Source organism: Sciurus carolinensis, chromosome 7 (genome assembly GCF_902686445.1).
Source record: "Sciurus carolinensis chromosome 7, mSciCar1.2, whole genome shotgun sequence".
NCBI lineage: Eukaryota > Metazoa > Chordata > Mammalia > Rodentia > Sciuridae > Sciurus > Sciurus carolinensis.
Genome location: NC_062219.1, coordinates 103,904,174 through 103,931,036, shown reverse-complemented (window position 1 = coordinate 103,931,036; position 26,863 = coordinate 103,904,174). Strand labels below are relative to the sequence as shown.

The window sequence follows — 26,863 nt, the reverse complement described above, 5'->3', positions numbered from 1 at the left end:
AACCACAAGGCAAATGAAGCAAGATCACAGAGACTTCAGTCCCAGCTGTTGCTCAAGATGAAAATACTTATGCTTTATTGGTAATGCCATTGAAATTATCCAGAAGAAAACAGTGATTAGATCAAGGAAGCTGGGGAAATGGCATGGATTCTTGCTAGCTAAAATTCCAGTTCTTTGAATGAAAGTGAATCCATTATTAACTAAGTGGTTTCCCCAAGAGGCAGGCCTAGAGGGGAGCTCTATGCTTTACTCCTTAACAAAGAAGGCTTTAGGCATTCTGACTTATTTAAGAAAGAAAGAAAACAGAGGGAATGAGCTTCAAATACAAGGATACTTACAAGAGCCTGCTCTGACACACATTTACATGTTGTCAGTTTTCACCCATATGATGTCATGAGACAAGGGGAGCCATAGTTCTGAACTTCATGGCACAGTCCTATAAGCACCGTTCCATGTGCAGTGATCCTGTGTACAGTGTCTTGACCTTGAACATTCCTGGATGCCAATATCAGTATGAAATTCAGAGCCACTATCCTTTCCCTGAAGCCAGTATTCTGCTGGAGAAGGTAGGAGTATCCGTTGCCAGAGGCATTTCTGGACCAAGTAAAAGTAAAAGCAGAAATTATAGCCTAATCTGGGATGCCTCCAAGGAACGGAAAGGAAATCTCACTTACAAAGAAAAGGAAGTTCAGGATCTGTGAACTGGAAATAACACAGAATCTCCAGGTTTTCATTCACCAAACCAAGATTGAGCCACCTTTCCAACACAAAGGAGAAAAGGCCCCCAGGGGTTGCCAAATCAACAAAAATGACTCAGAGTCATACCTAGAGGAGAAAAAAGGGGAAAGCAGGAAGTTGGACTCCCTCCAAAGATATTTTTGTTATTACTGGATATTCTTCCCATACAAATAACAAGAACCATTGGCTTATAACTTCTTTTAAGATACCAAATAAAATATTTAAATGTTCCTTTATTGTCACATGCCATATGACCTCCAAATTACCTCCAAAAGCTGTACAAGTAGTATCTTTCAAAAATAGCTTACAGTAACCATTCATGAATCAGAGCAGGGCTGAGGCTGGGGCTGGGGCTGGGGCTGGGACTCAATGGTAGAATGCCTGCCTGGCATGCGTGAGGCCCTGGGTTTGATCCTCAGAACCACATTTAAGTAAATAAATAGATAAGATAAAGATATTGTGTCCATCTACAACTTTAAAAAATTTTTAAAAATGAATCAGAGTGTATTTTAGTTTCTAATTAACAAATAGCACAGATCACATTAACAATTTATTTTTAATCAGCATATTTCTAACTATAAAAGTGAGAAAGTAAAATAAAATTTAATGAAATAAATACAAAGAATTTTACTTGGGAAACATGTATACCTATAATTACCTTTTAAGTTAGAAATAAAAAACAAAAGTGTAAGTAATTGCATTTAGTTCTGGTATTATGGAAATATCATATTGGGTCATTCATCCAGGGCCTTGCACATGCTAAGCAAGTGCCCTACTACTGAGCTACACTACACTCCCAGCTATATTAGGCCTTGCTGGTGGAGAGCAACAAAGCCAATCTTTTAGTCAGTCATGAGGATGACTAGTGAGCAATGGGGGGAGGGGAATATGTCACGGCATGCATACAGGAAACCTTATGCATGCCTTCAGAAAGTGTCTTTCAAGATAGCACTTAGAGTCTTTTTACTCTTATTCTGCATATATATTTTTTAAATGTTCTTATTTTGTCAGCTTGTGAAGGACCAATTAGAAGGAAGTAGGGGCTGCTGACATGAGGCTTGCAGTCCAATAGCACAGAAAGGAATGAAGTCTGTCAATACAGTCCTAGAACATTTAGTGAGGAACCCCTTCTGGCACTTTCAGTGCTATGACTTAGGGTAAAAGTATTATTTTCACCTTTTTTTTCCTGTGATGCTAAGGATAGAACCTAGGTCCTTGTCCATGCTAGCAGGTGCTCTACCACTGAACTTCATCCCCAGTCCCAAGTATTACTTTTAAAAGGCAAATTAACTGAGGTTGATACTGATCATCCAGAAGCATGAATATTTGATACCACTACCTCTAATCAGTTAACAGGGCAGAAAAAAACTTCACTATGTTTTAGGAGATAATATCCAAAATAAACGAGGTTTAATATTTTAAGGGAAATTTTTCAGTTACCTAGAAAATTCACTCCTGAAGTATTTCTCGTTCTTCAAAGAAAATAGGAAATTGAGATGTTTTAAAACTTTAAAACTGGCAAAATGCTTGACACCATCAGGAGTTTAGTCCAGAAATGAAATTTGGAAATGCCACTCATACAACAAATAGAGGTGCATCACCCTCTAATAACCAGGCACAGTACTGGGTGCCTGGAGTGCCCCTGAGACATATACAATCTAGCAGAAAAACAAGTAAAGAACAGGAACTAGGCATGGTAGTAGGCACAGATGACACGAGGGCATCAGGATAGGGCACCAGCCAGCAAGGCTGAGGATTCCTTGGAGAGCTGGGGACAAGACATGTACATGGCATGGTCTCAGAATCTGACTGCTTTGTCACCCACTCAGCTCCTACTACTTTGGTAGTACATTAAATAGATGTATGTAGATTTGAAAAATATCGATATGAAAACCAGAACAACGATAGCACTCAGGTATGAAGGCAGGCTGCCAAAGTGAAAACAGCAACAATAATGATAAGCACTGATTGGACACTAGTAGAAGCCAGGCATCACATTAAACCTTTCACTTCTGTAACCTGCTACACCCCACAACTCTATGAGGATCCAACTGGCCTTATTTGCAAATGAGAAAAGTGAGACTTGTAGGAACAGAGTAACACACCCAAAGACAAAACCCTGGAAAGAGGTGAAGCCAAGGCTCTGCTTTCAGACATGTGTAGCCATGCCCTTGAGCAATATCAAAACTAGCCTCAATAATAGGAAAGTTTGCACAAATCTGAAATGATGAGAAAACGCACCCTCAGAAACAGAAAGATGATCAAATTAGACTAAATCTCCAATAAGAAGGTGTATACAGTTTGCTCCTATCACAGGAGATAAGTTCTTTTTCTTTAGATCTTTTGTTCTGAAGGTGTGGACTTTCAGTATTTCTCTGATCCCACAGAAGACTCCCAAGTTCCCAAAACTTTGCATTTGTTTTATTTTGCCAATTGAAGAAAAAAACAGTCCCTGAAGACAGCAACACAAACTCAAACCCTAACTTCACCCTATACTCACTGTGTGGCCACTGGTGGTCACCTGGATTCCTCTAAGCTCAACCCTTTATTCATAAAATGCAGATTTTCCAAGGGTTCTTGTACTGAGTTAATTAATGTCTGTGAAAACTAACTCAGAACCTCACACATAACAGGTGCTTAATATCATTGTTCACTCCTTCCCTTAAACAACAACAAAAAGAAAATAATAAATTTCTTAAGATTTATTAGCTTTGGCATCACCATTTATGCAAAATAAAATGAAATCAGCAATGAAAGCAAAATCAGCTTCCTTGGGGAATGAAAATGTCCTGCCTTGACTATAATAGGAATGGACTTCCTGGTATAAACATATGTTCATGAACGGTACGCTGAAGATCTATGTATTTGTTATATTTGGTTTACACATTGATAAAAGAGACAGATTCTTTTTTGTTTGTTTGTTTAATTTATTTTTATTGTAAACTTTACAAAATAAACTTTAATTTTAAATTTTGTGTCTTAAACCTTTTCATGATATAAAAGTACACAGCATATATTTTACATTGCCAACTGGAAACTAGTAGAAGTGCAAAAACTACATGCTACATAGTCTTCATTTATCCTTATAATTTCATTCTCCTATCTTGCTCCCACTTTAAATAATCCTAAGGAAACTTCTAAGAATCACTGTTTCATTTTTGTACTATGCAAACCCTACATTACACTGTTCTAGGCAGGCATTTTGGCCATGTGACAGTTAACCCAATATAACTACCATATACCACTGTAGTCCACACTGATGTAAGCATTTTGGCTTGAGTAGTGCTTTATACTTTCAGAGGGTTTTCACACCTGAAGACCTATTTAAACTTTAAAATCACTGCAGGAAGCTATTGTTAAGCACTGTTGTCACCACATACATGAGGAGAAATTTATGGTTCTGAGAAATTAATTCCAGGATCCAATACTTAGGAAGTGTTGGCAGGGACTAAAATTCACATCTTCCAGCCTCAAGCCTTATGCTCTTTCTGCTACTATGAAGCCTTTGAAGGGGAAGGGATGCTGAAGGTGACTTTGCACAGCCCTGACCAGTGAGAACAATGTCACAGGGCCAGGGAGTCACATTGCTAAAATCCTATGGTTTCAGAAAAGGATGAAATCTGCTGAAAAAAATTTATTTATTTATTTATTTTACTCTTCACAGAGTTGCTTTTGAAGACCAATGCTTTCTTCTTTTCCCCCACATTTTTTGTTGGTGCATTATAGTTGTGCATAATGCTGGGATTTGTTACCTATTCATACATGTATACAATATAACGATATAAATTGGCCAATATTACTCCCCAGCACTTACCTCCTCCCACACTACCTCCCATCACTGGGTTCCTTCCCTCTACTGATTTCCCATTGATTTTCATGAAATCCCCCCTCCTCTCTTTCTTTTTCTTTAACCTCTCTAGTTTCCACATATGAGAGAAAACATATGACCTTTGGAATTTGACTTATTTCACTTAACATAATGGGAGGACCAATTCATACGCAGTAGAATTCTTCTCAAAAGAGACTATGCATACTATGGATCCACTTCAGCCTATAGCCCAACATTTTGCCTTCTACAAAAACTCTGTGAGTCAGGGTAGGGGACACCTAAATTTTCCTAGATCAAATAAATGGAAAATTCAACTAATTAAAGCTATACTCTTTTAGATAAAAATACTACTTCAGCTCTCCCTATTTCCTTTTTACCCTGTAAAACTTGTTTCAAAACTAAAAGGAGCCAATTAAAGTTACTATTACAATGAAATAGAAATTCTGTTGGTTCAGCAATACTCAGCAAAAAGGAATTTTATTCCTGCCCTTTCGGAAGTATATATAGGTGCATATGAAGAACACCATGCACTTGGGCACACCTGTGGGGTGTGTGTTTGGGGTGTGTGTGTGTGTGTGTGTGTGTGTGTGTGTGTGTGTATGCATGCAGGGAGGAAGACAGGAATTGTGAAGAACTGAGTTTGCATATTCACCACAAATAAATTATTGATGGCATACTAGAAAGACATATTTTCCATTACCTGGAGGAATTTTCGTTTTGCTTTTTTTTTTTTTTCCCCCTTCATTCTTGAATCACTATTATCTTACAGGAAGAGAGGGGGCTCACTAAGGCCTTTCATTTCATCTCTCCTAGAGATTTACAGAAAAGACTTAACAATCCCAATCAGATCATTACAAAAGTTCAAGAGGAAAATAATCTATAACTATGTCTGCTAACACACCCAACCCCTGCTGAAAGAGAACTTGCTTTTTAAAATGAGAAGGAAGGAAGGGAGGATAGGAGAGAGGGAGGGAAGAAGGAGAGAAGAAAGAAGGGAAGAGGGAGGGAGGGGAGAAAGAGGAAGGAAGAGAGAGGAAAAAGTGAGAGAGGAACAGCAATTTCACTTATCCCACCCATGCACCTAGCAGCCGCTTTTATTGTTATTTATTTATTCCCTCCCTTTTTGAGCCAGATCCTTTTTTCTCATTTAGTCCGACAGAGATTGTCCTCCTGGAGTGACCTTTTATTCTTTCCTTTTCCTTCACCCCTCCAGGCTATTGCCCTCGTGCCAGTAACTAGATAACACACTCTATCAAAGATTTTTTTAAAAAATCATTGGGAAGGCACTAGGGCTGATAGTGGCATCAATCCTAGCCTGACACGGGCTGGGGTCAACCATTTATCTCCTCCATAGCCTGTGGTTACTGCAGCGGCCATCTTGACTAGCTACATCTTAACAACCTTGTGCAGATGTTGCCTCTCCCAGCACTGATAATATCTGCTCCCGAGTCCTTTTGCTTTTCTTGTTTGGCATATTTCTTTGTTTCCTTCCTGTGGACATCTTTTCATACTAACTCAGGATAGGAATGAGTGAAGCCCCTCCCCTCTTTCAGAGGCTTCCCATATTCCAGGGTCAGAGAAACAGTTACGGGCTCTAAAAAGAATCTTTTTATGTAAAAAATGTCAAAATAAAATAGAAACTCTATTGTTACTTAGTAAATACAAGGATGTCCTTGCAGTTAAAGTGAACCCACACAGCGTTGCTCTTATTTCACTAGATGTGATATTTTTATCTAAATATTCCTTTTGATTTGACTCAAATTTATTTTCTATTCTACCCCACCTTTCCCACCTCATCTTCTCCCTACCCATGACATGCCATTCATTCACTATCATTTTTAGTTACTTATTCATTAGACCGCATTATGGCTAAGAGAAGGTGTAATGTTAGGCAGACTGCATTTCAAATTCCCAGCTCCAACACAAGAAGCTATAGAGGCTTTGGGCGTGTGTTTAGTTTTTGAGGCATTCATTTCCCTATCTGCAAAATGGAGCTACCAATATCTAATCCGCAGTGCTGTGAAAATAATGTAGAAAAAATACTTAAACGCCATACTCTTGTTACATACAATTGTTTAATGTATTGTAACTACTATCTTTTGCCTTAAAGTTAACGAAAATCTGCTTTGGCAATAGAATTCAGTGGGCTACCATGTATAAACTATCCCTGATACAAAAATGATCTGCAAAGTTACTGCTAAAACTTCACTTATTTGGATCTCTAAGAAATCTGTTTTAAAACTCAAATATAGCACAGAGGTTTTAAATCTTATTAATTTAAATCTTTAAAAGGAGCAGAATGGAAGAGAGAAACATAAAAGTAAAAGAAAATGAAAGGGGATTATAGGAAAACTTTGTTTATAGATGTATTTTGCTCTGATTTTTCATCTAAACTGTGGATGCATCGTCTTCTATAAATTCAAATAAATACTTTACTATGAGATCCCCAGGTCAAAATTTGTCATTATCCTTAAGATTCTCCTCAGCAGAGTCCCCTTTACAAAGTACAAACTCTATAAAATAGTTCATATTTAAACATCCTTTTAAAAAGGTAAAGAAATCAGCTGTTGAAGATGGGTGATGGGTGTGTAGAGTTCATTATACTATTCTACTTTTTATATTTCAAACTGTCCATTTAAAATGTTAAATAATGGGCTGGGGATGTAGCTCAGTGGTACAGTGCTTGCTTAGCATGCACAGGGACCTGGATTTGATCCTTAGCACCACAAACATGAATGAATGAATAAATAAGAAAAAATAATCCCCAATAAGTATATTGCCTTAAATAGGCCAATTGTGATGTACCTGCATTTGCTTCACTTGTGATAGCTCTGTAAAGAAAAGGGTCAGTTTCTCAGGATGCTGTAAATAAAGGTTTCTTAAGAAAGAACAAAACGTCTTTAGAATAGTCTTGATGGATTTTATGGATAGATACATAGTCATAGACATAGAAATAAATATATCATCCCCATCATTGCTAGCATTAAACTTAGAATTCTTCCAAATTTCAATGTACAGAGAATGTCTTTTAATTATTTCACCAAATTATATTTCTTCATCTGATGCCTGTAGACATTGAAATCAAGAACTGCCATCTCCACACTCTCTAGCTTATGGGTTGCAGGATAAAGATGCCAGGGAAGTCTAACAACTTGAGACACTGCCAACCAACATATTCTTAGCCAGGGACAAAGCAACTGGATGCTGAAATTATGGAGGAGAGTTTTTCTTTTCTTTTTTCTTTTTCTCTTTCAATGATCTCTTGTTAAATCTTCTACTCTAAGCATCTACCTTTTTAATAACATGGTAAAGTGGTTTTTAAATTTTTTTCTTGCATTAAACCAATGAAGTAACATTGTGAAGAAGGCAAAGTGTTAGGAAGAGGGAAGTTGGAATTATGGGGCAATATATTGACAATCATCTAAACATCAGGAAACATCTGTATCTTCCATACCAGTACCTCTCGTCCCTTTTTTACAAGAAGCATTGTCTCATTCCCCTCAAAATTAAATAATGCAAACTTAAACCAAGCATCCTGGAACTACAGATCTGGTCACCCATTCCATTACCATGAGGGTACTTACAAGGCTTTCTCTATACTGCAAAATAAGAATTTCTACTAAATATTACTCACTTTATCAAGACTTAGTAAAATAGTTAAGGAATATACCCTGAAAATCACCGGTATAAAGCTTATCTGCATCTTTGCAACCTGCAGAAAGCTCCAGAGAGCAAATGGCAAAACTATTCTGATTTTGGACACCACAATGTCTTCATTTGAAGTAGAAAAGATTTCAAAGTAAAACCATCCTGGGAATAATTTGTTTATTTGATCAGAGTATGATCCTTTTTTTTTTCCTCAATGTCTACAGTTTCAGTAAGTTTCGTAGTAAAACTGATTTCAATGTAGACAACATATTTTTTTTAGATGGGGTCTTGCTATGTCCTCAGGCTGGTCTCAAATTCATGGGATCAAGTATTCCTCCAGCTTCAGTCTCTCAAACAGATGGAACCATATAGGCGCACATGAGGACAAATTTTAATTATGTTTGTTCAGGTATTCATTCAACAAAACTTTGTCTGCTGTTACAGTAGTTCCAGAGAAGATGTAAATATGAGGCCCCAACAACACTCTCTCTCTTTCACACACACACACACACACACACACACACACATACACACACACGCTCCACTTAAACAATTGTTAGAGCATAAAGGTAGAGGAGGCAGAAATTCTAACTGGAAGAGTCCAGAAAACAAGTGGGAGGACAATGCCCACAAACAGGCAGAAGCAGGCAGGAACTCTGGTGAATGAGTGCCCAGAACTATATCCATGCTCACAGTTATGACTGGTGTTCAGAAGGTAAATTTTAATATATTCACAGTTTCCCACTACCCAGTGATCTACTTCCACAAATTTGTATCGTAATTTTATTTATCTTGCATAATGTTTACAAAAGAGAACAGGTTTTCTTCCTCCTTTTTTGAAATTTTTTCAAAATAAAATTAGCAGTAGTGGTATAGGTTCTAAAATTATTCTATCTCCACTTGACATTTAGCAGTTGTGTGTCCTGAAACAAGACGCCAAACATCTCTGATCAGTGTAAAGAAGAGTAATCATTTCACAGCTTTCTTTTGATTATTAAATGTGTAGTTTAGATAAAGTGCCTCACACAATTCTGACAAGGGGTCAGCATGCAATTAATGCTACCTCTTTCTATTACTCTTAATACTAGCACAACATTTTTTACAATAAAATACAGAATCTATTTCTATCATGGGCGTCACACCTGGTATTGAATATTCTATTGTGGTTTTCCTTCTATTTTCCTCAATCTTCCCCAAGGAGCAATTATATATTTGGTTGTTTCATTTTAATGTTTGAACACTAGTCATTTATCCAAGTAAAGTTATGAATTCTGTGTGCAGGAAAGATGCAGCAAAAGAATGCAGAATCATCTTCTAACCTAGGGATTCCTGGATTAGGTGGACATGGTATGAAGATGACTTTGAATGCTGGACAGTTCTCTCTATTGCCTCACAATTTCCTTGTCAAGAAACCACCAGGATAGGAAAGTTTGAGGCAATTTTACCAAGACTCTTGTGGTCTCAAGACTCCCCTTGGGTGGGGCACTGAAAACCTCACTGAGAGGCAGGGAGACTCTGACTGTGGCCCAAATTTCATGCCCCAGGATTTGTGGCAGAGTGAAGCTTTCTTCCAGGAGCAGTGCATTATTAGCATATCAGAAATATTAATAAATTCCTATCTCAAATGTGCAGAAACCTCACACAAAGAGAGAAGCAAGCTCATCTTCTGGCTGCCTGTTACAGCTCTGGTTTAAGAAGGTACAACCTTCAGTACAGCTGGTTCAAGGGTCCTGGTTCAAACCTTCAGTTCCTGTCCCCATTAAAATGTAAAACCAGAGTCAACCCATCACAGAGTGGCACCAGAGGATTGCAATTTCATCCAGCATGATTTTTATTAGCCTTGCAATTTCTTAATGGGCTCCCCTGAGGGCTGGCTGGTAGAATCCTGCACTACCTGTTTGGATTTGCTACAGGCAGTGTAATAAACATGGCATCTGCCCCGTGACAATTGTCATCACATCTGACCAGGGTGCAGAAGGCAGAGCTAAAGGTTAACAAAACCACTGCTCAAGTGGCAGGGAGGTGAGTGGGGTGAAGGTTGGAAATTGTAATCTGAAGGCAAAGACTGCTCACCGTGGTTCTTCCAGCTTAGCCAGAGCTCTCAGGAGCTAAGCAAGCAGCTCACCGCTTCCTGCAATCAGCATCTTTTATACATCTCATCAGTGTCACTGTTCCTGACATCTCATTATGCACCAGAGGTAGAAGTGGACAGGTATGGAACATTCGAACTTTTACTTTTCTTATTATTTCCATGGAGCACCATGAAGCTCCGAGTTAATTAAGTCCTGTGGGACAGACAATCAGTGTCTTTTTTGCTAGGTTAAATTACATTATATACAGATGCAAAAAAAAAAAAAAAAAAAAAAAAAAAAAAAACCCTCAGCTCTTTCCTGGTTAATAGAGTAAGTTAGAAAAGTGATGATTCCAAACTGGAAGATGAAGTTGATCGCTCCTTAGCATACAAGGTGTCTAATGAAGTCATATGACAAATCCCCAGGGACTGCTTTCCTCAGAGGATCTCTAAGCTCTTTTAAAAACACTTTTAAAGAACTCCTTGTCTCCACTGTGAGAGAAAGCCAATCCTCTAATATAGAGAGAAAAATTCACTCGAAAAGGCTGGAGTATAAACCTGTTTTGGATTTATAAAATCCAAGACAGGAGGAAACACCTTCAGAGGCAACACAGAAGCAGACCATGAAAGTGGAAAGGCACCTACGAAGGAACTAGTTCAACATTTCCCAAAGTGTTTCACAGAAAGCCAATAGGCTTTGCACAGAAGAAAACTAAGTAAGATTCTTATGATCAAATAAGTTTGGGAAATACTGGGTTAAAGAGAGTAAAACTACCTTGCTGTAGAACTCTCCAAGTTTTTAATGTGTTATTGGACAGGGTGACTTGCAGAGTGAAATTCATTCTGCAGGACTTCTCAGTCTCACTTAACCACAGAAGGCTTATCTTCTACAGGACATCCTACATTACTAATTGACTAATTGCCTAAGCATTTGCATCAGCAAATGTGGACTCGTCCAATTCCTCTCTACAGATGCGGGGACTGAGATTTTCCCTGAAGCCTTGCCTACAACCACACAGACAAAGGAAATCCAAGGCTGGGAGGGAGGACTCAGATCACCTGCTCTCAGAGCTCTCTACCTGGCTGTCTCTCTGGGTATCTCAGCAGGAATCTCAAGCAGCTTGTGCTTATGCTGTCCCTCATTCAGAGGGTCACTGGGGTTTCTCCACATTGCCTCCAAGACATTCGTCCTCCTCCCTCTCTTGCCCACAGCATGAAGAGTCTGTCTCCTGATGTCCTCGCCGCTGCTGGCAGCAGAGCCTTTCACGTACCTACACCTGAGCACACGAGGCCAGTTCCACCTGTGTGAGGACTAGCCTGGCCTCAGGCCATTGTTCAGCAACACTAGCATTCTGACTCTAAAATGGTTTCGAAGGGACATTTTATGACCAAAGTGTTGGCTACAAAACTTATAAAGCCTCTGTGTGGCCTGCATTTCTTTCTGGATTAAATCTACCCTCATGACCACTCATGATGTTTTCCTGCCTTTTTTTCCAGTTACTCCCATCCTGAAGGTATTCTTTCAAAACTTGTTCTCCAGGTGATTATGATTACTTCTCTGGGAAGTACTTTTCCCACCTCTGGGACTCTGTAACTAGTTACCAGTATACCTTTGTTCCTCATTTCCTCTCATCTGAATCCTAATAATGCTTTTAGGTCCAGGTTTCAATGCTACACTTAAGAAAGTTAATTTTTCCAGTCAGAGGATTTCTTTGTCTTTGCTGATTTTCCACACTGAAATACAAATGTTATCACATTGTCACCTTTTGCTTACAGTATTGTTATCAAGTTTTTATGAATCTCTTACTGAAAATTACATTCAACAAGGTAAGGTAGGGGTTTTATCTTATTCCTCTGTAGAGTTACTACAACCCTCCAGGGTCCAAAGGATTGGACTAGTTCTAGATTTTGAGAACATCATTTTATCCAAGCCCCTCATAATTTCATAGTCTTTAATTATCTGTTTAAAAAATTTTTGAAAATCCCATAGAATGGCTAATACAGTAACTAGAACACTCTGAGGCACCTGTAAATAATATGTGAAGATCTTAAATGATTATTTCACTTTCCTGCCACAGGAGAACCACACCCTTCTGCTGGTCATATTGTTCCATTCCTTCCATGTCTTAGTAAATTCATCAGACAGTGTCCTTTAAACTTAAGCAAATGGGTGCCAGGCAGAAACAGAACAAAATACATTTGCTTCTACTAGGCTGTGCATGTTCTCCCCTCTGGGAAGGGAGAGAAGCTAAATGGCAATGTTTTCAGGTAGCTAGTACTACAGCTGTGAGACCCAATAGCCAAGGCCCTTGTCTTTAAGATTAATCCATGGAAGGGCCTTGGTCAGTTGAATCTGTCTACTGCAATCTGTATAAACAGGTATTCGTTACACAGGGAGGCTGGGAGACTTAATTAATATTTGTGATGTATTTGGGAAGACCATTATGGGAGGCAAACACTAGAACAGGTCATTTCTTTCCTTAGATTGCTCTTTTCTTCATTATTAGATAAGAGTTATCTTGCATAGAATAGAAGGATGAACCATCCCCATTGGAAGCTGATACATCATAAAAATAACTATTGTCATTTTGAATAAGGAAAATGGATCACAAAAGAAACTCAAAATTGTTTTTGAGGTCCTGCAGGTTTCTGAAAAAATGTGTTTTATATGCTCATTATGCTTTCTCAGTTGCTTGTTTGTGTTTTAGTCAGTTTATTCATTCCTGTGACTGAAAGACTTAACAAGAACAATGGAGAGGATATATTTTGGCTCACAGTTTCAGAGGTTCTGACCATAGTTGACTGATTCCATATTTCTGGGCCCGAGGTGAGGCAGAACAGAACATCATGGCGGAAGGAAGGATGTGGCAGAGGAACTCAGTTCAAGACGTATCACCAGAAAGCAGAGAAAGTACTCTGCTCACCAGGGACAAAATATACACGCCAAAGGCACACACAAACCCGGATACATACCTTCTCTAACCACACCTTACCAGCCAACAGTTACCACCCAATTCATATTCATATCAGTGAGTTAAGTTACTGATTAGGTTATAATTCTCACAATCTAATCATACCACCTCTGAATGTTCTCGCATTATCTCACACATGAGCTTTTGGGGGATACCTCATATCTAAACCATAATAGTTTGTCAAAAGCAAACACTCCCACTGAATTCTAAGGAAGGTTTACCAAACTCTCCTTTTCACTTAACTGACTCCTTTATACAGAACAGGGACATTGTTTCAATCTCTGTCAAAATTCCATTCAATGATTTGCCTGCAGTTCTCAAAAAGAAGCCGTGAGGACCAAAGGAAGAGACTTTCTTGTAGATCTGTAGAGACAAAAGCTAGGTCACTCTGCCAAGCATTATCCCACTTCCCAATTGCCTCTCTCCAGCTTTGCACTCATCAATAGCCTCAAAATTTTCCCAGGCATCACAGTTCCCATTATCTTACCCAAATGTTTGGGGTGAGATTAAATCTATTCTAAGGTCCATTCATTAGCCAATCCAATCAGTAAAACCCTTGCCCTGAGCACAGGGCTGTGTGGTCAAGCAACTTGATTTGAACCAATGTCTCACTAGGAGACATTTGTTAGGGTCCAGGAAAGAAACTTCCTCCTTCTGAGACTGTGCCTATGAAAGACCCTTTTGTTCCTATATGATGTGAATAGGAAAGCAAACTGCCCTGGGGACTACTGGTAAACCACCTTGTGGCCACATAGAAGCATGCTCAGGTTGAGTCTGACATTATGAAAGGCAGGTCAGAGACATGAGCTGCTGCACCACACCATTCCTAGGACTCCTGAGCTTTCCTGTCCTGTGAACTGGTTCAATCTCAGCATGTAAGCTGATTTGAGTCATTTCTCCCTGTCATTGAAGTCTCCATAATAATATTTTTATCATAATTATTAATGCATATTAATTATACAGATTAGTAGGATTCACTGTGACATTTTTATATTCTTCTTTTCTCCTTTGTTCTCCCCCCATCATAATAAGATTTTTAAAAAGAAAAATTTAAAGAGAGAAATGAGAGAGCATGAGTAATGGAAACATATAAATAGATTATAAAGCACTATGGATACGGATGTGGACCATAGATATAGACACAAGCTTCCTTTGAACAAATTTTATTGATGCATAATATTCTGAAGTATTTCTTAGGAAGAAATAAACAGAGACTTAGCACAGGCAGAAATGCCAGGAAGAGTCATGTCTCCCCTTAAACTCCCACTTGCAACAACATTGCAAAAAAGTGATTAATTTCTCAGCACTGTAAAAGTCCACAGAGAATCTTCAGAGCATAGGGACCAAAGTACCAATGAAAGGGGAGGAGAGGGAGAATCCAAAGGAGGAAAGAAGCTGAACATCATCAAACACACATCCATTTTTCCTACACTAAATCCACGTAAGTCCATAATTTCTGCCTAATGGTTCCATTTCATAGTCTATCTTGTCATATTTGCCAGCAAGATTGTAAATCAGGTTATGATTCCATGTAGACTCATAAAAAACATTTAAAGACACCATGTGGAACACAGTGGGTCCGCCTCAGCACCTCAGAGCCACATGTGAGAGATGGCATGTCTGGTCAACACTGGCTAGATTGTGTGTAGTAACAAAAAGTTCCATATCTTCAATGGCACATGCAACAAAATTTTATTTTTTGTTCATACAATGTCCAAAAGTTTGTTCTGTCCACTACAAATGGTTGCAACTCTCTGGCACAGAACATATATTTTGACAGTCCACAGTCAGAACTAGTCAACCTGGCAAATCAAAAAAGCTGATCCTCAGAAATGCAATGCTTTTTTCCACATTCTAAGCAAGTCACATGGCATCACCAAGTTTCAAAAGCCTGAGCAAGTGCAGTGCTTCCTCATTCTCAAAATAGAAGAAACCAGATACTGGAGATGACTATCAGAGAGTGAAAAACTGAAAGTTGCTATGCATTCTCTTAGGTGAAAGGGAGGAGTATGGAAAATTAGTTAAATACCCATTTATTTGAGGAAGTTGCCAGCACTTAGCTGGAAGCAAGGAAACATCAAAGTGATTCCTTCTGTTTTCTTCTGCATCTCCCTCATTTAGTGATCATCATACCTTAGAAAGGCCAGATGTTCTTTTGGAAAACCTATAGGATCCAGACATACCTTTCTCGTTTTTTGTTGTTATTCCTATTTTTTCAAACATGTATGAACTCTTTAAGAGCAATTTATTTCCTTATTAAACTGCTACTTCTATACCTTCTTTTCTTCCTACTTTAGCAAGGACACATTTCCTTCTTTCTAATGGAACTGAAAACATCTTTTATGGTATATTTTATGGAAAAGATTCCCTCATCCACACATCCTTCCTCTGATTTGCATTTGTGTTTGCTCCATAGAGAAAGGTAACCAGAGAGTCACTTGTACCTTGGGGAAAACCCAAGTTCTCCAAATTCATTGAATTGTTGGGGTCACACATTCCTCAACATGTCTGCACAAGCCAAACATCAGCCCACTTTAGCTGAGGTCAACAAAGAATCCAGAGGAGGTCCTGACTGATCCTCCTGCCAGTGACTAAAACAATCTGTGAATACATCAGAAGGACTGTAGCTAAATAGCCTTCAGAGAAATAAGGCACATGCCCCTTTGACTGAGATTAGTGCAATTACCTCAAAGTTGGAATGCACCAGTAGGAAAGAACAGAAAGTCCAAAACTCATATAGAAAAGCCTGGAACAACAATTTTATAGTGTCAATGACAAGTTAACATCTACTTAAAGAAATGATAATACCATTTAAATAATCTCTATCTCTGAGTAAAGCTTTTGCCAGAAACCAGCTCAATAGTTTTTAATTCCACTCAATACCCCTGCTTCTCTTCCTCTGATTCTCCTTCTCTTCTCCTTTAAAGTAATCTCCTGAGAGACAAGAGTTCTTTTTCTCTGAGCTGATTTTTAATTTGATGGAGTCAGTTTCCATAACTCTCTCAATATTTGAGTAGCCAAATTCTCCTTCATCCAAAATGAAATGTCCTTCCTTTTACTCTTTCCAAAATTTCTTCACTGTCCAGGCTCCAACAGCTCTGCAGCTATCTGGTCAAACCTTCCTATTGTTTTCCATAAAAATACACATTTTAGAAGCAGTTACCATGGCTATTTAAAGAAAGGGCAGACTTCAGCCCAGTGGTACTAACAGCAAGGTCCTTAGAGGGGAAAATCTGTGATTGAACCAACAAGATTTAAGGGAAAACCACTAAGAAGACATTCATTTTCTCCAGATTTACTAACTGCCTTTTATATCTCTAGACTAATGATTATTTCCTCTTGTGAATAGACATGCTATATGCATTGGATGCAAAATTAATATATCACTACTTTTGACAAAAAAAAAGAGTTTAAAACGTCTACTAAGGAGCCACATATCCAAACACTAACAAAACTCATGTCATTCCTTCAACACAATACACCTGGCACATGTACCAACACCATCACCATTGCCACCACATCACACAACAAGCAGAAAGATACGTACTTCCTGAAACCCACTCAACTGCTATCTGAGAGCCTTTGTACCTGGGAAGGGTCCTACTCATAGTTGAGTACTTTAAACTTTCTATCAGACTTCAGAAGATATGATTTACTACAATGTCCTTAAACAATATACCTGTGAAAAAGTTTTTCCCCTCACGTGAAAAGTTAAGTGTGCTGATAATATAACACATTCATATGTCACAGTTTGCACAAGCTGTTATGAAGTCTTTATGCATAATTCTTCTATGACACAGACCTGGAAACTAAGATGTCAGATTTCAAAAATTAGTTACCCAATCATTCTATGAGTTAACCAATAAACTAATTTGGATACTTCTAGTTCTTCATTCCCCAAGCCTTATCTCCTCTGTAGGATCCAAAGAACCCTCACAGGCACCATTCTAATACCCAAAGCAGTTCCATTGCATTCATTCCTATCTGCAAGTTAGCTAAAGTTTCATATTTTGAAAGGCTCATTATATTCCCACAGTTAATCCCATAAATGAGCGCATGTATTCCTGCATGGTATCAGGTTTCACTGAAAACATTCCACCCAGTTTTTATTTAGACCAAGATGACTTCAATTTATGAAGCTGTACTTTGGAAGGAAATTGTCATATCATGTCCCAGCAGGGGCTGCCCTCTTCCCGTCATTACTAAGGTCATTTTCACAGAGCTCATAAAACTCTCTATTTTCCACCAAGGTCAGAACTGTGACTTTAGGGTAAATATTAAGCATAATTTACCTGAGATGATTCAAACTCCTGTACAGTGATGTAATTATCACTCAGTGACATTATAGTAACCAGAAATGATAAGGACTTCTTTGGCCAAAATATGATGAATGACAACTGAAGCCACAGCCTCATTCACTGTGAACACACCTTGATATGATAAGGATAGGCTGATGTCATAAATTCGTTTAATACAAAGAGGGACATAGTTAACTTGTTCAGTTGAATTAAAGACAGTATTCAGATTAAATATTACCTGAATTTCCTCTTTCTTTTTTTTTCTTTTTTTTTATTGTAAACAAATGGGATACATGTTGTTTCTCTATTTGTACATAGAGTAAAGGCATACCATTTGTGTAATCATAAATTTACATAGGGTAATGTTGGTTGCAAAGTCTTAGATTCAAGCAAGTGGCAAAACCTCTTTCACAGAGTAAGCTGTGGTTACAACAACATCATGATAAATTAAGACATTTTTAATTATTATTTATATTTTCAATTAAAAATGTACAAAATAAAGGTACATTGCTGGTCTTGTAAGAGCTATACAATTTTCCTAAATGCATACCTATAACTGTGGCAGTTCACCTATTTAAAAATTTAAAATTCTGTTCATTTGTTATCTTTAAGACCACCTCAGATTTAAAGGTTACCTTATTGCACATTTAAAGTGTATCATAACAGTGTGGTAGTTAATAAAACACTATATTTTTTTTCTGAAAAAAAAGACATAAACTATAATACTGTAATCTCGTATAACAATGTGCAAAGCACTCACAAATTTATGATCTCTCTCATTTGTAGAACTGCATTAAGGATTTAACAAACAATTATATCTGGCACATTCTGGCACATTACCTATGGATGAGGCACTATGCTAAGTCTCTCCATACATTACTTAATTGCTATTATACTATGAGGTAGAATTAACAGATTCAGGAAAATTAAGAAATAGTTATATAACTATTTCTTAAATTCCCAAAGTTATATAACAAACAGAAGAATGAGCATCAAATAAATCTAGGCTTACCCTAGAGTCCACATTCATAACTACTATATCATAATAACTCTGTTGGACTTAGATTCCTCTGGCTACTATAGGTTGATATGACCTGTCTTTCTCCTTCAAAAGGTGGTCATCAGGTAGTACCAATCAATCCAAAAATGAAGTGAGTCATAGACAGAGACAGTGCTAGAATCAGAAACCAGGCCCCAGCAGTCCCATTTACTGTGTGTCTAATTTGTCTCTGCTGCCTGTCTAATCATCCTAAGAAGGTAAGTAGGGCCCTTTCAGATGTGAAATGTCAGCCTTCTCAACCCTTCTCCCCCTGTGGTAGATAATTGTCATACCTTAGGACCCCCATTTCACAAAGGAAATACAAGTAAAAGGAACTCAGATTCCTTGGAGTCAGCTGGGGAACTGTCAAGTCCCTACAGCTTGTGCCCCTGATCTAACAGCTAGCCCTGCTTTCCACAGCACCTCTGTGCACAAAACCCCAAAGATACCCACTGAATGAAGGAGAGAAGAGAGGGAAAGGAAAAAGGAAAAGAAAAAAAGGATAAAAGAAAGAAGAGAAGAAACGCCAAGAGGAAACCACAGGGAAAAAAAGAAAAGGAAATAAAATTTAAGAGGGGAAATTTGTTTCTGGATTTCAGTGACAGGAGAAGCAAAATTGATTAGGGAATGGAAAGCATTTTCAAGTTAATTTCTAAATAGGTGTACACATTATAAAGAAAAGGTGATATTTGTTACTTCACTGGATTGCATGAATTTTTTAGAAGACTCTCCTTAAACAAAAATTAGGGATTAAATTAAGCAATGTGGCTTTCTTTTTTTAATCAGTATCAAGTACAAATATATGTCTTCATCCATTCATTCACCAAAGAGAGATCAAGGAGGAATCCTACATGAACTCCACCCTCAGATTAGTGTCTAGTTGGGAGTTAAGATAGTTAAATGAATAAATGTAATTTAAATGTATAAAAAGACTAATTCCACAAGATGAATATGATAAGGTACTATACTATGGAATTTCCCAAGAGAAAAATTCTTCAATTGTAAGGAAATAAAAGTCTTCCTGAGGGAAGCATTAAAGAATATAAATGAATTTTGAAACATAAATACTTTGAAAAAAATGATGGTGATTTAACCAGCCAAACATTAGAGCTGTCTAAACAGCTATTCTGTAGTCACCAGAAGAATGGACAGGATGAGAGACCCACAGAGATTTGATCTTGTCCAATCAATAACACACTTAAAAACCACAACTTTATTCAAAGTATTTTCAACTTAAGAAAATGATATCTAAATGATATCTAAATGATAACAAGCTTGGGCATGAGGAAGGTGCTGCCTGACCACAATACCTAAGATAGGCATCCTTCCTTCCCTGTCCTACTTGTGATCTAGTTCAGTTCTCTGTAATTCCTTGCCACCCACTTACTCCTTGACCCCAGAAGGTCTAGTTTTCCTCCCCACCACTACTGTACCACAGTCTCATAGGTCACAAGGAACAGGACCTCACCAAAATACCTTCTGAGTCCTCTCAACACGTATACAGGAAGCTCTCCCCTTGCTTGGGTTCTGATGCTACCTCAAGATGTACCCCATTTGTGTACGATAAATCAAAATGCAGTCTGTAAAGAATTAAAAACCAAATAAATAATTAAATAAAAAAGATATTATATATATATAGAGAGAGAGAGAGAAAGAGAGAGAGAGATACTGTTTTGTATGACAAAGAATTGGGAGTAAGATAAAGTAGATCATTTATTAGTGTGGGAGGAAAAATTTGGATTTAATAATGAATCTTATATGTTTAATCTGATCATTAACTAAGAACTCAAGGATTTTTTACAATTATTATTAGTTCATTATATAGGCGAACAGATACATACTTACAAACGTATATACATACATAATATTGGGATTCATTTTGACATAATTATATAGGCATGGAATACAATTAAACAGTGGGTTTTTTTGAAACAACAACAGTACTGCAGTTATTTTTCAATAATCAGATCATTCAAATCCAAGAATTTCTAAAAGTAGAAAAAGGTAGATATTGATTTTTAAGGACAATTTGAAATATATTCATGGAAAAAATCTAAAATAACTTGAATATGGTTTAAAAGTATTAAAACATAAAGGAAGTGAGATCACTAGGAATTTATAAGAGTTCACTAAGAAAACAATGCAAATTAATATAATTTGCCATTTTATTATAATAAATTCGAATATTCAAAAGGATAAAATAATAAAATCAATTCCATTCAAAAAAAAGAGCTTTCAAACACTTTCATCAGGAGAACCCTTCTTTCATATGAGATCTTGTCTAAAAAATCAATTACTAAAGCTATTACTATAGCTGTATAAGAAGACTTGAAATCAGGCAGTGTAAGTCCTCCTGTTTTGATCTTCCTTTGCAAGTTGGTTTTGGTTATTCTGGATTATTGTATTTCCAAATTTTTCAAAATTCGGCCTCTATTCTTAAAAAGGGGTTTTATTGGAATTTCTTTCACTCTAAATATTAATTTGGGAGAACTGACACCTTAACATTATTAAGAATACCAGTAACGATTCTCTTTATGTTTCTTCTCATTTGAATTGAGCTTCTTTTATCTGTGAATTTGTAGACTCCACCAAATTTAGAAGCGTTGCCATTATTTCCTTAAATAGTTTTCAATCCCTCCTTCCTACCCTTTCCTTCTGAAGTCCCAGCTACACAAATATTAAACCGCTTAACATTGTCCAGAGATAACTGTCCATTTTTCCCTCGTAGGTCTTTCTGTTCTTCAATTTGAATAGTTTTAATTGTGCCATCTTCAATGTCACTGATCTTTCCTTCTGCAAAGTCCACTCTAAAATTAAGCCTATCTACTGAATTTTTCATTACAGATATAAATTCATTTCTATAATTTTCACTAATTCTTTAACATAGTTTCAATTTCCTTGGTAAGATACCTTATAACTTCAACTATTATATCTTTCTTTTTAAAACATTCAATATGTTTATCATAACTGTTTTACAATTTTTATCCAGAAAATTCTAACATTCTGTGATCCATATGCATAGGTATGTTTTAGTTGTTTTATTTTTACTTGTTTCTGATTGTATGTGGGACTTCAAGGATGCTATGTTCCTCAAAGTGTGGATTTTGTTGTCTTAATTTAGATTGTTGGGCTTTGCTAGTAGACAATTTACTGGAAGAAGAGTTTAATTCTGTCAATCCCAGGTTTCAGGGCCCATTTGGGTGAGTTTACAGTAACTTTAGGGCTAGTTTACCCCTGTTCTGAAAATATGGCCTTTCTGTGGTTTCAACTCAATGCTGTAATATTGAATGAGGTCTCTCTACTCTAATTGATCATCACTTGAAATTCTCCAAGTACAATGTTATTCTAGTACTTTGGAATTTGGGTTCACTTCAAGCATCTCAGTATCTATTCCCTGCTAAACATCACAGAGTTGCACTCACTATGTGATTGCTTAACTATTTGACCAAAGACTCAAGGGATTCCCATGCAGATTTCTAGAGCTCCTTCTCTGCATACCTCCCTCCTCTCTATCAACTTGCCCTGCAAATCCCATCAACTTGAACCAGTCTGGACTTCATGTGCCAGTGAAACTGTTTCTCTCTCTCTGGATTCCATTTCCCTGAGCTGGGTTTTGAACAATGCTCACAGACAGAAAATCACTCTCCTTGTATGTTCCCATTCTCCCAAGAATCTCAGGCTTATGCTGCCTGTTAAGCAACATCTAAAATACACTTTGACTAGTTTTGTAGTTGTGCAGGACATGTGGGTAAGCCTGAAAACCATTACTTTTCCTGGCCCAAACCAAAAGTCTGTCCATTCAAATGTCAAGTGTGACATTGTCATCAACACTTGACTGCAATGCTTACCACATCTTGAAGCTACAGCGGTGGCACCTATCTTCTCTTCACCCCTCTGGACTGAAGTTTCCCATACAGGCTCTAGTCTGGTAGGTTTTGACAGATATGCTCCTCCCCACCTCCAGTTCTGAAGATTAAATGGCTCACTTTCCCACAGTGACTTACAGCTGCATGGGTCCTGATGCCAAATAATGAGCTCTGTGACCTTCACCAAGGTCTTTTGAATCTTAATTCATCTCTGAAATTAGATGACTGGTCTGGATGATGCCCAAAGCGCCATCCCACTGTGGTAAACTGACTTCAGGTACTGCCCTTTAAACCTCACCTACTTCCATGTATGCCCTCACTTCCCTATAGGAGCATCTTTCTGTCATATTTTCTTATCTGCTTCAGAGAATGGCAGAGGACCTTGAACATGGTAAAGCTCAATATACAGGACTGAGGTTATGGCTCATTTGTAGCGTGCTTGCCTACCACATGTGAGGAGCTGGGTTCAATTCTCAGCACTCCATAAAAAAAAAAGTTATTGTGTCCATCTGCAACTAAAAATACTTTCAAAACCTCAATACATATGTGCTGCATAAATATTTTAAAACAAGTGAGGCATTTAAACCTTCAAGAAGTCTCCAAATTCAACTTTGAGATAATGAAAAGTTAAATAAGATCTAAGAAGTGAAACGGTTGGTCCAGGTAGCAAGCATTACAGAGAAGTAATCATCATTTTCTGGCATGACTACTAGTGAACCAGTATTGCCAATTATTGCTAACAGTGGACATTCACTATGTGTGAGACCCAGTTCTTAGTGGTTCAGAGAGCCTCAGAACAACCCTATTAGGTGACTGCTGTTGCTATCCCCTATTTTACAGGTGAGAAACTGAGGCACAGAGGTGTTAAGTAACTTGCCTCAAGTCTGCCAGGTAGAAAGTGGTATATTCAAACCTGGATGGTCTGGTTCTGAAGCTCACAGATTTAACTACTGTGGTAACCTGCCTCTCCTTTCCTTTCACCAGCATTTACTGACATGAGCATCCCAACAACACTAAGTTATCATCCACCCAACAGAAACTGAAGCCCAGAGGAGGTTAACAATTGCTCATGTCCCACAGCAGTTCCACCTCAATATAATAAACTTTTGAAATGTCGCTGAGAGTTGACTGCTGAGAAAGAGGCACAGAGTGAAGGACAGGCTGCAATGGGGAGACAGTGGTTCTGGAAATGAGGAATTCCAATCAACAGTGAATTGAAAAGAAGGGGCATTTAAGGGGGACACAAGGAAGCAGGAAGTGACAGCCTTGGACAATCACTTAAAGGAGGGTAAAGGGAGGGAGAAGGTTGGGAAGGTAATGGAAGGAACAGAGAAACCCCAGAGGGGTGGAAAGGATGACAGGGAGCAGTTTAGGAAGGACAGGAAGAAAAACATCTGCAATTACATACCTTGTCAGCACCTGTGAAAAAGTTATACAAAAATATATACTATGAACCCAGGAAGTATAGTTTTGGATTCGGATTATTTGGCTCAAACTGCACTCTAGAGTGAATCTGGAATAATGTGTGGCACGTAATAAGCACTTAATAAACGTTTGTTCCAAATAAGAGAGACAGAGAAAGAAATCTAAAAACTGCTTTCATAAAGAGAAAGGCACCTGGGGGAGTAGGTGCTCAATAAATATTATTTTTTGTCTGTGTACAGTGAGAAGCCTGGGGAGTTGTAAAAGATTATCTGATCCATTTCCAAAGAGCTCTTACCTCTGATTTTAATTCTCACACATCCCTTGGGGAGACTGTGGAATCTTTCACTGGGGACTTAGAGACACATTCTTAGAAGAGCCACGTGAAGGGAGTGGTGTGGATGGTTTCAAAACAGATGCATTGAGGTAGAGAGGCTGGGCCAGTGGCCCTGCAGTCCTTTTCGTTTGTAATTTCCACACAGTCCCCACCCAGGCAGCTGTTTGCACTCTGCTCCCCACAGAACAGAGAAGGACGGGATGGTCAGGGACTTCCTGTCCCACCACACTGGGGAGGGTTGAGTGACTTGGAAGTCTTCCAGAAGGGCCTGGTTAAAGGGTAGGCCATTTATTTTATGAAGAAATATGCATACAGAAATCAGGACAAAATGCTAGGAGACTATCTGTTCAGAATTTGCTTTAAAAGAGCCCAGGCAGCATTCATTTATTTTTGAGAAAATATATGATTAACCATAGTTAACTATGAATTCAGATGTTGTGCATTAGACCAGCTCCTCAAAGTTTGAGAGCATTTAATATTATATATCGCTGCCATTTAGACTAAATTGTTTTTTTAATGTACACAATATTACAAATTTAATTTGAGCTGTTTGAATCAGTCTGTAAAAAAGATTTGATTATACCTGAGTGTTCTGGCCCCAGCTTTTCCGTATCTCAGTAATCTTGGCGGTAATTGGCTGATTAGGCGTCTCACACTCCATCTCTGCCTCAGTTTCCATGGTAATGTTACAGGAGCTATTATAGATGAGAACTTCATCTCTTTCCACTTTAGGGCTGAAACGAGAGGGGAGGTTAAATGGGGTGTCATCAATCTTAATGAAATGCAATTATTTTTACTCTTATTAATCATTGCAAGCCATTAGCTTGTGGCAACTACAGGCCACCATTTGTCAAATTTTGCAAATTTCTGTAATTTTGTTTCCATTCTTTTATTGTTTATTTGTTTTTTCTCTATCTGCTCACCCTGCAATGAAAATGCACATTGTAAATATCTTTCACTGAGGCCTTTCTTCTTTTCCAATTCTTTCAGGAACCTTAGTAAAAGCCTCTCCAAACCCAACTTAACAAAAAATGCAGACAATACTTCCAGTTCCAAAAATGGAAACTAATGTTGGACAGAGGGTGTTTTTTGTTGTTGTTGTTGTTGTTGTTGTTTTTGCCTTTTCCCCTTCCCTCTTCCTGATCTTACTCACACTTAGTATTGGGGGAGTGAATTGCCTGAATCCCCCCAGGGCAGATGGAGAAATTGGAAAACCCACACAACTGGCTAACTGGTCCCTAATTCCAACTGTGAAAAAATGAGCTCATTTAGGCTTTCAATTCCCTCTCCCCAGCTGATGGCAATGAGGCTCTGTTGCTAGCAGTGGAACATTAACTTAGTAAATTAATTAAACTTACTTAACAGCCCAGACTAAGGAGATGCGATATATGTGCCAGTTATACTACCAGCCACTCACTTTAAAAGTCCCCTTGCTTTAAGGGGAGAAGTCAGACTAGATTTAAAATGAAAAACAGCAGTGTAGCATTACAGAAAATACGCAGTCTAGAGGAGGTGAGAGCATGGATTTTGCAGGCTATCAGCCCCAACAGGTGTGATATGTATTCAAAAATAATCCTGGCTTTAGGCATTGTTGCAACTAACTCAAAGATTATTAGTAATAATAATGCATGATGTTTTATGCTTTTCAGTAATTTCATATGTATGATCTCATTTCAGCCTGTAAATTAGGTGCAGGTATAAAAAATGTAACCCAAAGACATCAGGGATTTATAAAGTCAAACACAAAATTATGCCACCCCAAATTCAGAATCCAGGTGTCCTGCTTCCTGCAGCAGCACTCTCGAGTTTTCACATGCTGATTGAACATCAGCAGTGAAGATGGCAGAATCCAGGAAGGGTGGGGGGAAAGGGCAAAAGGTCACTGACTGAGAAACTATAAATCATGTTGAACTACAGCGTCTTTTTTCAAATCAATACTGAAATGGTTTCTCTCACAATTCGATAGAAATAATGAGCAGGATAACTATCACATCTCACTATTTAATCTTCTCTTCTTCATACTAAAATATGGTCAGCCCTGTACCACCCAAGACAAGACTTCCATACCCACTGTCCTCTAGACCTGTTGGCAGTTGTATTGATGTTTTAATACCATACCACCCAGAACTGAATGCAGAGTTTAGGCTGGCCACTGGGTCTTCCTTCATCTGAGCTCTCCCACCTATGACACCTAACATTATTTATTTTGTGTCCCCTTATGCTTGCTTGAAGATAGTGATTTAACTCAAAGTTCCACGGCTGCAAATGCCAGAGAATTTTCCCATGCTGCATTTGTTGAGCTGATTCTCTGAGAAGCATCAGCAGGCAAAGGTTGGTCTTAGAAAGAGACCAGCTGCATTTGAATCCCATCTATATGACCTTGAAGACGTTACTCCATGAGTTTTGGTTTCCACATTTATAAAACGAAGTTACTAATTACTGAGTACCTATGTTGTAGATGTATTAAGGAGTAAATAAGATGAAAAACACAAAATGATTAGCACAGAACGTGGTACACGGTAGCTGCCAACTAAGGCAGCTCTTGTTACAATTTTTGGTGGTAGTGGTGTTGATGGTATTGTTGAAATACCAATATGGAAATTTACTTCATTATTGCTTTATTTCATCTCACTGACTTAAACG

The 26,863-nt window shown here is 38.0% G+C and overlaps 1 protein-coding gene across 12 annotated transcripts in view; it reads right to left on the bottom strand.

The window, feature by feature from the left end:
* Positions 1 to 26,863, bottom strand: part of Pkhd1 (PKHD1 ciliary IPT domain containing fibrocystin/polyductin) — a 463,263-nt gene that overhangs the window by 359,120 nt on the left and 77,280 nt on the right. For all 12 annotated transcript variants that reach the window (XR_007109414.1, XR_007109413.1, XR_007109415.1 and 9 more), the window contains one exon: positions 24,804 to 24,954. Coding sequence is in view for 9 of the 12 variants with exons in the window: in XM_047557741.1 (XP_047413697.1) it covers positions 24,804 to 24,954 (151 nt within the window). In the remaining 3 variants the exon portion in view is untranslated. The remainder of the gene's footprint in view (positions 1 to 24,803; positions 24,955 to 26,863) is intronic.